The 13,670-nt window shown below is 45.2% G+C and overlaps 1 protein-coding gene across 5 annotated transcripts in view; it reads right to left on the bottom strand.

Annotated features, from left to right (window-relative positions):
• Positions 1-12,163, bottom strand: part of slit1a (slit homolog 1a (Drosophila)) — an 88,283-nt gene extending 76,120 nt beyond the window's left edge. For 4 of the 5 annotated variants that reach the window (XM_035605215.2, XM_035605216.2, XM_035605217.2 and 1 more), the window contains exons 1-2: positions 12,014-12,163; positions 10,535-11,157 (exon numbers count right to left, since the gene is read on the bottom strand). In XM_035605215.2, the coding sequence (XP_035461108.2) occupies positions 10,535-10,743 (209 nt within the window). In that variant the 5' untranslated portion in view covers positions 10,744-11,157; positions 12,014-12,163. The remainder of the gene's footprint in view (positions 1-10,534; positions 11,158-12,013) is intronic. The other variant, XM_035605218.2, reaches the window with a different exon arrangement.
• Between the last annotated feature and the right edge of the window lie 1,507 nt (positions 12,164-13,670).

Raw genomic sequence — 13,670 nt, 5'->3', positions numbered from 1 at the left:
AGAGAGTTTCCCTGTGCTACTGCACTTTCGAAGCGTTATGGGCCTACCCTATGCTGACCTCCCCAACCCCCCCCCCCAAAGCAAAACCAAAAAAACTGGCTCAAAAACTACGCCGAAAGCGCTGGTCTCTCTCCCTCAGTCACTCTCTCCTTCCCTCGTCTAATGACCACTCCAGGGACTGTAGCGCTATGCGGTACGAAAGAGAACGGTCATTATAGACAGATGGTGTGTGTGTGCGTGTGTGTGTGTACACAGGTGCATCGACAGGCCAAGCGACAGGGCCACGGGAAATAAATAATGGCCTGGGCTTCATTAGCCCGGGCTCTGATACACACACATGTGGTGCTCATTACAGGTGCTTACGCAGACAGACACACACACACACACACTTCTGGATTTCCGATGTCTTATCTACAGGGTGGCCACTCCTGATAACATCCGGAGAACATTAAAAAGGAGAAAGATAGAAGAGGAGAGAGAGAGATGGCTAAAGCGAGGGATGGCAGGGAGACCATGACTCACACGTAAACAAGTGAAATCACACTTTTCTCCTGCAGCAATGAAGTCTTGATTCATCCTGTAATAAGAGACCACATGCCACAGTTTCAGCATGTTATCGAGGGGTTGACTAATAAAACAAACTCTCAAAGAATTTGTCAGCTGAGATCCGGTAACTGAACTTGATTCACTGTTCCCGGAAATTCCCTTTAAAAGATGCCGTAATATCCTGCAGTCAGAGTCCATCACATGGGCCGTACACCTGCTCAGCAGTGCTGGTGACATTTAGGCAACACTCAAATGCCACCAGCATCCTATGATTCTTAAACTAGTTATAATCCACACTGTTCATTTCCTATTCTGACCTTTTCCATTGGCATTTTACCAAAAAAAGGAAGCGTGCGATATTTTCAAGTCCTTGAAATTGCCCAGGTGATAAGCAGGTCCCCGGGAATTGCCCGGGTAATAACGTTCCCACAGTAGCTCATCTGCTTCAAGGACTGATGACCTGTGTACGGTACATTGACACGACCTTCTGCATTAAACTGCTACGCTGAACTCTGTACAGCACATTTTGAAATTCATGGTCCCCTGCATGCACTTTGAAGTGGACACTTCATGAAAAGAGCACATGGCCCATATAAATTGCTTCAGCTCCTGGTGTTTGACCCATCTGATGTTGTCTGCTGACCCAAGGGAGGAATCTGTCTCTCGGGAAGATCGCCAAAGTTACTCCCTTGTCTGTGTGGATGCTCTGCTGCTCTGATTGATGGAAAATAGCTGGGATTCACATCAGCTTTTGACCGGGGAAGTAACCTTTGCGAGTCCATGCAAGACTCTAACACACACACACACACACACACACACACACACACACACACACACACACACACACACACACACACACACACACACACACACACACACACACACACACACACACACACACACACACACACACACACACACACACACACACACACACACACACACACACACACTCGCAAATGACATGAACATTGGTGCTCAGTTCTGCGTGGATGCATAAATCAAGGTGTGCAACCAATTTAAATATAGAAAGATGAACTCTAGACATGCTGTCTACGGTCTAGAGTCATGGGTGCTCATCTCCGTGTTGATTCCGTGTCTAAATAAGTGCACTCCATGTCAAAGTGATATATGGAGTCAATGGCTCAAAGAAAAATCTGCTGTTTATTAGCTACAATATCAGTCGGTGGTATTTTCTTTGTTTTACAATCAAAAGGAGCTAAGGAATGGTTTTGGCAGAGCAGCAAAGGCATGCTCACTCCTTTCATATACAGATGTTCTGTAGCATGGACTTCATGCGGGTTTTCGCATTACAGTACTTTCAGTATTACTTCAGAGGCTGAAAATTATTAGCTATCATCCCCAGTTCCTACAGCGGAGGATTTCCACCTCCAGCTGCTTTAGTCAAATCCATTCCGTCCTATGGAAACTCTGCAAGGATCCCCAGTGCTGACACACTTCCTGGGGAGCAAGTGGATTTATGACATCACTATCTAATCCTTTTTCATCCTCCGTCCCGAGTTGATTGATGCCTGAGAGTACTTCCTGGTGCACCTTCCCCTGGGTGGACACGCGGTGGCTATGCTCCACTGCTTTACATCTCTATAATTCAAAGGGGCTCAGAGCGCTGCTACAATGCTGAAAAACTCATTATGTTTATTTCTGCCAGCTGCTGGAGTCCCTCGGCTTTAGGGGGGGACCTGGTTCGAATTGAGAAACATTACATAAAATGAAACCCCGCGACTGGAGGGAGGATAAGCAAACACACTGGCTCGCTAAGGCCTGCAGCCAGATACACTCGTGCAGATAGAGATATACACATGCACTCACTTTCTTACACACATACACAAAGACCATATAAATATACTGCATCGAGGAATGCACACAAGCCCACCTACTGGCTTGCACACTAACAGTGCCTGTGGGAAAGGCGATTGTTCCTGTTGGGAGCTCGGCAAAGCAAAAGGAACAGAATGATAACAAGGGGAAATACTGACTGCTGTACAGCTTTTCGCCAGCATTATCGATTTATGCAGAGACACCGCAGACCTGAAATGAATACAGACGCAGTGGGACAGCGAGGGCGAGCGAACAAGTCAAAATGATGAGTCAGTCACTTAAAACATTGTATAATAAGGCAGACAAGTCGATAAAAAGTTCACATCTCAACAGTTTTGTAAAAGGTGTCTATTTCGATTGACCAGCTACACTTTTGCTGCAACACTTTGGGCTCGTAGGGTCGAGAGAGCATCGAAAAAGTTATTTTTTCTGCCACATCCCTGAATATGTTTCCCAGCACGGAGGTTGGACTCACAATGGGTCAAAGTTGGTCCTGAGTTTCAGTTTAACAGCCTCAGGCGTCTAGCCACAAAACGATTGGCAATAAAAAACTTAATCACGGGCGGAAGCTAAACGCAGCCAAAACAGGGAGCAATGTAGCCAGTGATGTAAGCCCTACAAACAATGGTCTGCAGACTTCACTTATTTTCACACTATTCCTATCATGTACTGCTGATTATTTTCTTTCGGTCAATGACAAACTGAACTGGCAACATGATAACCCTTTATCTAGAGTTCCCACTGGACACCGGTGAGTCTCACTGTAGAGCAAGTCAAAGTTCGGGTAAGGATTCCGGAGGTAAATTCCTCTTGTCCCCTTCCTCTTTTAAAATTATATTTACATGACTTATTAAGCTTCTCTTCTTCTTTGTTTTTTTGCTGTGCAGCCAGTCTGCATCGCTGCTGTTGGCACCACAGGACCATTTGTCCTGAACAGGTTTAGCCTGGCGGGGAAGACAGAAGCCAGCCGATTGAGGATCGGTGGCACAGCGCTGCCCAAACTCCACACTGTGGAAACAATCTGATGACCAGAAAGCCCGAGGTCCTGTACAGTCAAAGCATGGATGCTCATTATCCACAATCACACACTGAAAATGCTATTTAACCAGACAACAACTCTCCCTACTGAATGAAGTGAACAGGTTGAAAAGCTGCCAAAGAGTGAAGCGCGTCTCCTCCTCCAGACTCGACAACACATGGATGTGAAAGCCGTGAAGCGCACGGAGGGAGAGAGAGAGGAGGAAAAGATAAGTCGCCGACAGACAGAAAGACACGGGGCGTCTCTGACAGTGTTGTTGGCTGCCTAAAGAGCGACGGAGTGGAGACACGTGGTGGAGTGTTACGAGTGGTAGTCGGGGAGCTGTGCGACGCGAACTGATGGGCTGTGTGGGAAACGTCAGCGAAGAGATGAGGCCTCGGCGGCTGGTAGACTACGAGGGAGAAAGTGACCTACATACAAGCTGGGTCCAACGATACAGGACCAGGTGGTACCATCCACGCTCACAACAACCTCATGGTCCAAGACTGAGAGTGAGTGAGAGAGAGTGAGAGAGAGAGAGAGAGAGAGAGAGAGAGAGAGAGAGAGAGCAGACCACCATGACCAAAATAACACACTTTAAACCCAACTGGAACACTTCTATCCAGACTGAAAGGTCCGATTTCTGCTCGGCTTGAACAAAACATTCCCTCTCCATTGAAATTTGGCTTTGAGACGTGAAGTTAAGGCCCTCGACTGTACATTTGTAGAGTGTGTGTGTGTGTGAGAGAGAGAAAGAGACAGAGAGAGAGAGAGAGAGAGAGAGAGTGTGTGCATCAGCGTGCAGCTAAGTGTGCGTTTGTTCAGCATGTAAAGACTATGCTTCAGTGTTTTCCCGGCTCCTGGGCTCCTCAAGGGCTATTTACAGTTATTATTCTGCTCAGTCAGGCCTCAGAAGCAAGACTACTGATAGGAAAGGTAAACATCAAACACACACACATAAGCCCACACAACCCCCTCTCTCTCTCACACTCACTCACTCACTCACTCACTCACTCACTCACTCACTCACTCACTCACTCACTCACTCACTCACACACACACACACACACACACACACACACACACACACACACACACACACACACACACACACACACACACACACACACACACACACACACACACACACACACACACACACACACACACACACACACACAGGCAGAAGTCAGGGACCCAAATCCAAGCATTGTGTCTCACGTTGTTTTTACCTAGCTTTCACACTACAAACTACAACCTTGACAAGGACACACAGTTTCTTGTTTTGTTTTTTCACTACGTATGCTGCTGTCAGCGAAAAAAACTAGATACAGATAGTGAGAAAGGCCGGTAGATGAGAACCAGGGAGCCAGAGAAAGTACAAGGGAGGAAAGTGGCTGCGATCAAACACAGATAACTTTTGACACTCTCTCAGGCCAAAGTGAATCAATTAAACATCTGTTCCGATGTGTGTTTCTGCCACAGGCTGGGGGAAAAAAAGAACACACACGCCAGACTGAAGTGGGAACAGAGACAGAGGGGTCTTTCATGGTTTATTGTAGTTTGTTCAGTGACAGACGCTGAGGTTCTGTTGTGGCTTTGAGTCCCGCGTGAAAGGCACTGAGCCTGTGTGAATTCGTACTTCGACTGTATCATATGGACAAAACATCTGCTCTGCCACATCTGTAAGGTTTCAGTCATTCCACACAGAAGACTGGGGAGATGTTTGCCGAAGAGAAGTGCATCGACGACTGGCAATTTGATGGATGCGGCATGTGTGCTCCGATCTGTCTGTTGATCCTGGAGAATAAAGATTTGTTCTCTGTACATGTGCACACATGTCTCCCATTGGGCCCGCTGATATTTGCACTCCTCCATACTGATTAGCTCATCTGCCAATAGATAACTCCCACTGCACAAAATTAATGTTAACTAAGTGATTAGTTAATACAAGTTTCAAAAACTATCTTGATAGTCAATTAGTTATTTTATTCACTTTTGGAGAAAACTGCCAAATATTCATTCGTTTCAGCTGCTAAAATGTCATACATCATTGTGAACCCAGTCTATTAGAATTCAGAATCATGCTTTTTTTTTTTGCAGGCTTATGTTTTAGTGTGTAGTCATGGATAATTGTTTTATAAATTTCAAAAAACATTATTTTATTCTCTCTGTGCAAAGAAAATTACTAAAGAGACAATAACTATTTCATTAATTCATTTTTTTATGGATTACCAGGTTAATACAAGATTTATTCAAGTTGCTCTTTTCTTAAAATGTTCTTAAAATCCTTAATAATTCTGCCATGCTGTGGGATAGTTTATACTCTTTTTCTCATTGATTTGTATTTGTTTCATTCTTTTTGAGAATTAAAGACAACATAGTCATCATAAGGCAAAGTGCTCTCTGTTGCTCTGATATGACAAGTGTGTAGACCCATGCAGATCTCAAGCTGCTCTTGCATCTGAACTCCTGTCCATAATCTCAAACATGAATCACATTGGAGGTCTCTTGACTGGCATGAATGTGGATTCTGAAGGAATATCTACAGGAGTGTGTTCGTCAATGTAACACACACACACACACACACACACACACACACACACACACACACACACACACACACACACACACACACACACACACACACACACACACACACACACACACACACACACACACACACACACACACACACACACACACACACACACACACACACACACACAGCCCACCCTTTCACTCTTGCTCACTCTCTCAGCTTCTTGCTGGCTAGCCAGGAGGGTTAAAAGCAAAGATGCACTTCTGAGAGATGAAAGGTGATCTAGGTGGACTCTCCAAATTAGATTTTCATGGTGCTCTGAGATACAGCCACTTTTAGACAGCCGTGAAAAGCAATCACGCATGTGCACTCACATATGCACACACACACGGACATCATATATAGGCATGTCAGACATGCACAAATTAAAAAACTGCAGGCGTTGGTTGGAAAAGGGCGTTTTTTGACAAACACGCATGCACTCACGCACACGCACGTAATTGCTGGGGTCATTTCTTTGCTCTCATGAGAGCAATCACATACTTCCATAAAGTAGATATGTTCATCAGGAGAGCAGGCCAGTACGTGTCAGCTGGCTTTGATGCTAAACAGTCTCTCATCACTTCACTTAGGCAAGCAACACACTGACTGTACATGTCAGTAAAATTAAAAAAGTCATAAAGCAGTTGGCAACTATTTTGATCTATAAAAAAAAAAATTGTCCATCACCGCAAGGAAATAGTGTCACATGTTTTGATTTGTCCAAAACCCAATATGTAACATTGATTTCAATGTAAATAGCAGGTTGTCACTGGTGAGAAACTGGAACTATTAATGGTTTGGCTTTTACGCTTTTAGATAACTAACATTCCATCAAAACATACAGATTATTATTAATTATTGCAGCTACACAGAGCACTTGGTTTATACAGTTTACACACTGCCGTGCGAACGACTTAAAAAAAACGCTCACAAAATACTACAACTCACAAGACAGCGAGGAGAGAGAGAGAGAGAGAGAGAGATGGCATCCACCTCAGTCTTCAGTGCAAGAGAAAAGACCACAGCTGTGTTGCGCAGGCAGTAAATTTAACTGACTGAGTCCCAGACCTGTAATTTCACAATGCTATGCTGAGCATAAACATTCTCTGAATGATTTTCATTCCAGCCATTATCACTCCTCACGGGATTACGGCCTGGATGTATTCAGTTCGCCTCGGGGGCCAGACCTTTGTAGACCTTTATAATAAATAACATAATCTTGTTTATTCATATTCATTAGCTCTGTGATAGAGTTACAAGTCTCTTCACTCCTCTGTGCAGTAATCCCTTCATTAGAGATTACTACTTCTATTACACCGTGCCAGCCTCGCCCCTGAAGGATCTTCACATCCCGCTCACAGCCACCCCGGCTCCACCCCTCACCCCACTTCTTTGTCTAGTCCCATAGCCAGAGCTGGCAGGTAGTGGGCATGCCGTGTTCAGTCTTGTCAGGGTAAATTATGGATCAGGTGGCCGGTGAGCTATCAGTTGTACCAGCTATGTGCTGGTGCCAGAAACACCGCAGGCATTCCCTGGCACGCACGCACGCACGCACGCACGCACGCACACACACACCTCCCACTCCCTCAAATACATATACATGGTTATTGAGGCGAGGAAGCCCCCCCGTCTTCAAACACCACCAGCCCTTGCATTTTCGCCTGACATCACTTATTTACCACACACAAGCACAAACACAAATGGGTGTACATGCTCAAGTGTATGAACAAACATGTTAATGTCAAATTTATGCAGGCACGAATGCGCACACGCGTGCACGCACGAATGCGCACACACGCACGCACACACACACACACACACGGTGTGCACCTCCTTTTCTGGATGACTTCCAATTTTTCCCCAAATCTCAGTGCAGGGTATTTTTTCTGACGCAGAAAATCCATCATCAATACACTGACTTTTTGCAATTAGGTGATCTTGCGAGCACACACGCACACACACACACACACATATTGCAAATCATGTCACTCAGAGAGGAGGCACACACTTAATCTAAGCAGCAGGGTGGTAAAGCAGGGAGAGAGAAAAGCTGCAAGTTTGGTCAATACCTGTCTAGCTAAAAGCTTCACTAACAACCTTTACTGTCCGAAAAAAGTCACTTTAATCAGCATTACCGATGCAGGTCATTCTCCCTCAGTGTCTGATATCAATGTGATTACCATGTTAATGTGATTTTTGCCACGGCAGATGAACAGAGAAAAGGAGAAGAGCGGCATTGACAAAACAAGCCGGAGAGAGAGGATGGATGCAGAGGGGGAGGGAGCGGCCGGTGGCCCGTCCGAGGCAGGGTGTGATTTTAACACGTGGAGCTTGCAGTCTCATTACAGGCCTCCGTCTGAGGAGCCCAGGGGTCAGATCTGATCCAAACCCAAAGTGACAAGTGCAAATGGGATTCTGCTGTCTGTCTCAACACCCTCCGTGCACACACACCCCACCCCACAAACACACACATGCATTCACACCGAATTCCATAAACATACAGCGACCCCAGCCTCACAAAGTGAGGGGCCACCTTTTCTACTTTTTCAGCCTCCAGTTGTCTGCATCTGCTTTCCTTCCCTTCGTCTTCCATTGAAGTGAGGCAAGTACATTTTGCAACGTGATACACTTGAAAACTTGTTAATCTCAGGAAATATCTATCATGAGAAAGCGCAACGCTCGATTAACTCGGCTCACTCATTACTCATGTTTGACCCCAGTAGCTGCACAATTTCATTCACATGAATACATATTTTTCCAAGTACATATGCATAAATCTAGCTATGCACATGGGACCATCATGTGGGGCAGCGTGGGCTGTGTTGACTTGCACAATCACCTTGATGAATCACACAACGTATATAATGGTCCGCCAAGGCGGAGTCTCTCCACTGTTATGTAGTAGCTCTCCATGGAGACTGGCTATCTTCTGTGTGACCTATACACACACATCTTATACAGTACACACACACACTCACACTCACACAGGCAATGGCGGAGGAATAAATTGCCCACGATCTTTGTTTCGACTGCAGCACCCTGAGTGTGCTAGACGTGCGTGAAAACATCCAGAGATGCTACAACGGTAAAAAATCCTCTGCTGTACACGACCTATGAATGCACAAACAACTTTCTGCACAAAAATGCTCTTGAGTGAAGGGGCAGGGTATATTTCCAGTGTGAGTGACCATTCATGTAAAAGGAAACCACAAAATGACCATGTTTCCTCTCTGCTTCGATGCCGAACCAGCATTTGCACATAACTAGCCCGGAAACATGCACACCGCTTGGCAAAAAAAAAAGAAGGTGTTCTTAGAAATTAAATATGAAAAGCATAAAATATGCAGCCAGCTCCCACTATGCCAACGCTGCCTCTGACACAGGCTTTCTCTCCTCTGTTCCCACCACATGTTTTATTCAAGGCTGATATTCTAAAAGCTGAAATAGAACAATCTATTTCCCCTTGCACTCCTCACTTCTGATTTACCGATGAATATTTCAGGGGAACGTCAGAAAAGACAGAAAAACTCCGCTCGACAAGCCGGCTCCTGCCGCCCCTCCAATTTCCTCTCCCATCCTCCCTTTTCATTTTACAAGACAGCTACGTGATCCTCGTGCAAGACTCGCTTAAGTAGCAGATTTGCTTAATTTTCTACATGATTTAACAATTTTGCGGAGCGAGTGTTCAGGGGCATGAGAAGGGGAGAGAGGGGAGTCTTTGGCCCAGGAGTGGGAGAAAGTGAAAAGGGGGGAAAGCAAAAAGAGATGAAGAGAAGCACAGCACTCCACGGACAGGACTCCTGGTGTAAGTGGAGGAAACATTCAAAGAAACATAACAGGATTTAACCTAATCACTGAGCAGGCAGCAAACAGGTTCGCTGGTTCTGTCTCGCAATAAAATTTGGGCTTAAACTTGAAATCAAAACTTTACTTGTAAAACTCTAAGATACTCATACAGTGAAGCAACTATTTGACTCCATATATTTGATTTAAGGCTTTAAAAGATATACAAAATACATACAAGCATGGACAAGCGGGTAGGTAAATTATGGACACATGTGAAACGAACACATCTGCTCCTGCTCTTTCCAGTCCCTCGCGCCTATTTATACCTGACTGGAATGCCAACGAGTGACTGACTGACTGACACACACACACACACACACACACACACACACACACACACACACACACACACACACACACACACACACACACACACACACACACACACACACACACACACACACACACACACACGCACGCACACACACACACACACAGACACACAGACACACAGACACACACATACACACACAGACACACACATACACACACAGACGCACACAGCTTTTTAGGCAGGGCTATTGTTCTCTGTAAGTCTAAGCAGAGTCATGTGCACTTCTACAAGATAGCAAGGAAACGGTGAGAAAGAACACAGAGGGACACAGTTGGGGAGTTTTTCTCTCTCTCTCTTACACACACACACAGACACACACACACACACACATGCACACACACAGAGGTACGGTACAGATGGTACTCACAGTCTTTCAGTGTTGCGTGGGATATTCCTTGGCATGGTTTTGAGACCCAGTCCATGGCAGTCTACTGTGGTGCCGCTGCAGGCACACAGGGCAGGGCAGGCACTGGCATTGCCTACGAGCAGGGCAGAGAGCATCACCACCCACATCCAGAGTGGCCGCCCGACCACAATGCCCACGTCTGCCCCAAAACTGCTCCCTCTAACAGGCATATTCGCCACCACTGCAGCCTGCTGTTCTTCAACAGACCCCTTCCTCTCTCTGTGTCTGTGTCCCGCAACAACTTGCAAGTCCTCTAGAATGATTTCTTATATGTGGTGAATATAAATAGGGCCAAAAGAAAAATCACTGTAACAAATTTTCAACAAAATATTTTCCTCTTTGCTGTGAAGCAAAACAAAAATCCTTTTGCTCTTCTAGATTTCTTTTGATGTAGGTTTGATATCCACCACAGTTTGCTGATGTAAAAATTAAAAAAATAAATAAAATAAAAGCTGCTTTCTTTCTCTTAATCTTCTCCTTGCAAACTCTTCTCCTTTCTTGTCTGTGTGGAGTTGCTGTGCTCTGGTGTGCACACGTCTGCGTCTCTGTCCTCCTCTCACTCAGTCCCGCTCTGCTCTGCTCGCCTGAAGAGAGGGAATAAGGAAAGAGCTGAAAAAAAAGCCAGACTCTTTCTCTCTCCCTCTCTCTCTCTCTCTTACACACACACGCACACACACACACACACCAGTCATCCATCACAAGGATCTACAAATAGCAGAGCCCCCGACTCCACCCCTACCCCTCCTCTCCTCCCCCACTGCTCTCCCTCCTCACACATCATACCCCCCCAGAACCCTGCCTGAACTCTCATTCTTGAGATCCGTCTTTCATTCCCTTGATTCTATTCACAATACAAATCTACTCCAAGTATCTCCCTTTTTCTTTTATTTCCACTCACTCCACTCCTTTTCTCCCAGGTCTGCCTCCAGGCGACCCCCCCGGAGAGAGACCTAACCTACATGACACTGCATAACCCCTGCCCGAAGGGAGAAGCCGCGGGGAGACTGGGCTCCGCGAGTGTGTGTGTGTGTGTGTGTGTAAATGTGTACATGTAACGAAGGAGAACCCACTGGGGAAGATAGGAATCAACACCTCAGTCCTTGGAGGCAGAAAAAGCTGAAATAAATAATCCTAAGTGTAGGTCTTAGCATGTAGATCAAGTGTGGCCACACACACACACACACACACACACACACACACACACACACACACACACAGAAGCTGCAGCGAGGAGCTGGAGTGAAGAAAAAAAAAAAAAAAAAAAGAGCACAGAATACACACAACCACACGCACATATTCAAGATTTGTTGGGAAGGCATGACCACAGCCATAAAAAGTAAGTCAACACTATATTTTAAGCACAGCATGGGTACAGGAGCAGAGATTATATCCTCACATACACAAATGAAAAGACAAACAGCTTCACTCCCAAGCATATACCTGCGCTGCTCCGGCTCCGGAGGAACTGGCACACAATTCCTCTCTTCATGCCAGGACCATGCCTTCCCCGATGTCGACTCAAAGCGAGGAGACATAGACTGTGTTGAGAGGGGGGGGACATTTCATGATAAGCAGCATCTGCGAAACATTATTTACTCTAAAGGAATTCTTGAAAAATATTATTTGGTAAAGGTTGACATTTAGTTCAAACGGTGGATATATTAGAGTCCGGCCACTGTTGACAGTGTAATTGTAGCCTTCACGAAGCAACTCCAAACGCATATTGTATTGCAGTTTGTGGGATTGCAAATTAGTGTTCAGTATTCTGGTTAGGAAACTGACCTGTCCATTTTATGATTAAGTTCAAAGTGCATTGTTCGCAGTTATACACACAATAAATCAAAAAAAGAAGGTACTTAAAAAAAAACAGAGCAGTTACAAAGGGAGCACTTCTTCACTTTTCTATTGATGTGAGTATTAGATGGCAGATATCTGTGAGCCTGCGTGCATCACCTGCCTAATGAAGCAAGCTTGATTAATGCTGCAGTGGCTGCTGAAAGGCACAAAACCAATAGTTATCGCCCTCTACTGAGTTGCAATATTGGTGTGTGTGATGCTTTACTTAAAAAAAAAACCTTTCTAGAAAGACCGATTTCCGTTGCACGTTTCTGTGTTCGTTCTGTCTGTTTTCTGGGCTTAAAAATAATTATTAAACGATCCTAGATCCAGAGTAACTCAGAGACTCCGACCACTTCCTAAATTTCTTCCTTACTTATTGCTTGGTGAATACTCATAGTTTTTTATAGCGATGTGAAATGTCAGAAACAAACAAACAGCTCGTCCCAGTTTGGCTTAAGCCACTTGATCTCTGGTGCAGTCTTTCAGGGGTGAGGGGCTTTACTGTGGGGTGGATGCCTCCAAACATAAACAGCAGCACAATCACATAGATCTAAGAATCACATTCATTTAAACTGACAAAGGCACAAAGAGAAAAGAAGAAACAGGCAGGGGAAATCTGACTTTGTGTGCAACTTAAGCGCTTTGTTGATCGACCAACTTGAACCATGTGCATATGCATAAATGGGCAAAGTCAGGTGTACACACAAATGCACACCTCAGAAAGAAAAGAAAAAAAATCTCCATCTGTCCCAGTAAAAGTGTCAGTGCCTTGTAGATCTTCGTCCTATGAATGGCTAATTAAAGAGGAGACAGTGGTGCTTAGTGGTAATGGGGGGCTGGGGGCAACGTCCCTCCTCTCTCACAGAGTCGTGATAGGAATGCACACAAATACACAACAGGAATTATTCTGCCGCTCTCAAAGCCGTGGGAGGACATGGGAGCAATTTACAACAAGTCTGGGGGAAAAAGACCTCACAAACAATTGACTCGAACGGGGAACTAAAAGCAATTAATGTAGAAAAACGCCCCAATTTAGAAATTCACAGTACTGCTGAAGCCCGCGGAGCACAAACAAGCTTGTACCTAAAGTTAGAAATAAAAGAACCAAAGCGTTCGTTGGGACGAAACCGGCAGCTGCTCGTGGCTGAATAGGGGGAATGAATCGGGAGAACGTCTGCCTGCATGCCACACAGAAACTGAAATGCTCTTGCTGATTGTAGCATGAGAAAAAAGCCAAATCTGGCACCAGAAAATTACA

This window comes from Scophthalmus maximus, chromosome 10 (assembly GCF_022379125.1).
Source record: "Scophthalmus maximus strain ysfricsl-2021 chromosome 10, ASM2237912v1, whole genome shotgun sequence".
NCBI classification, from domain to species: Eukaryota; Metazoa; Chordata; class Actinopteri; order Pleuronectiformes; family Scophthalmidae; genus Scophthalmus; species Scophthalmus maximus.
Note: the sequence above shows the minus strand (reverse complement) of the source record. Positions and strands in the feature narration are given on the sequence as shown.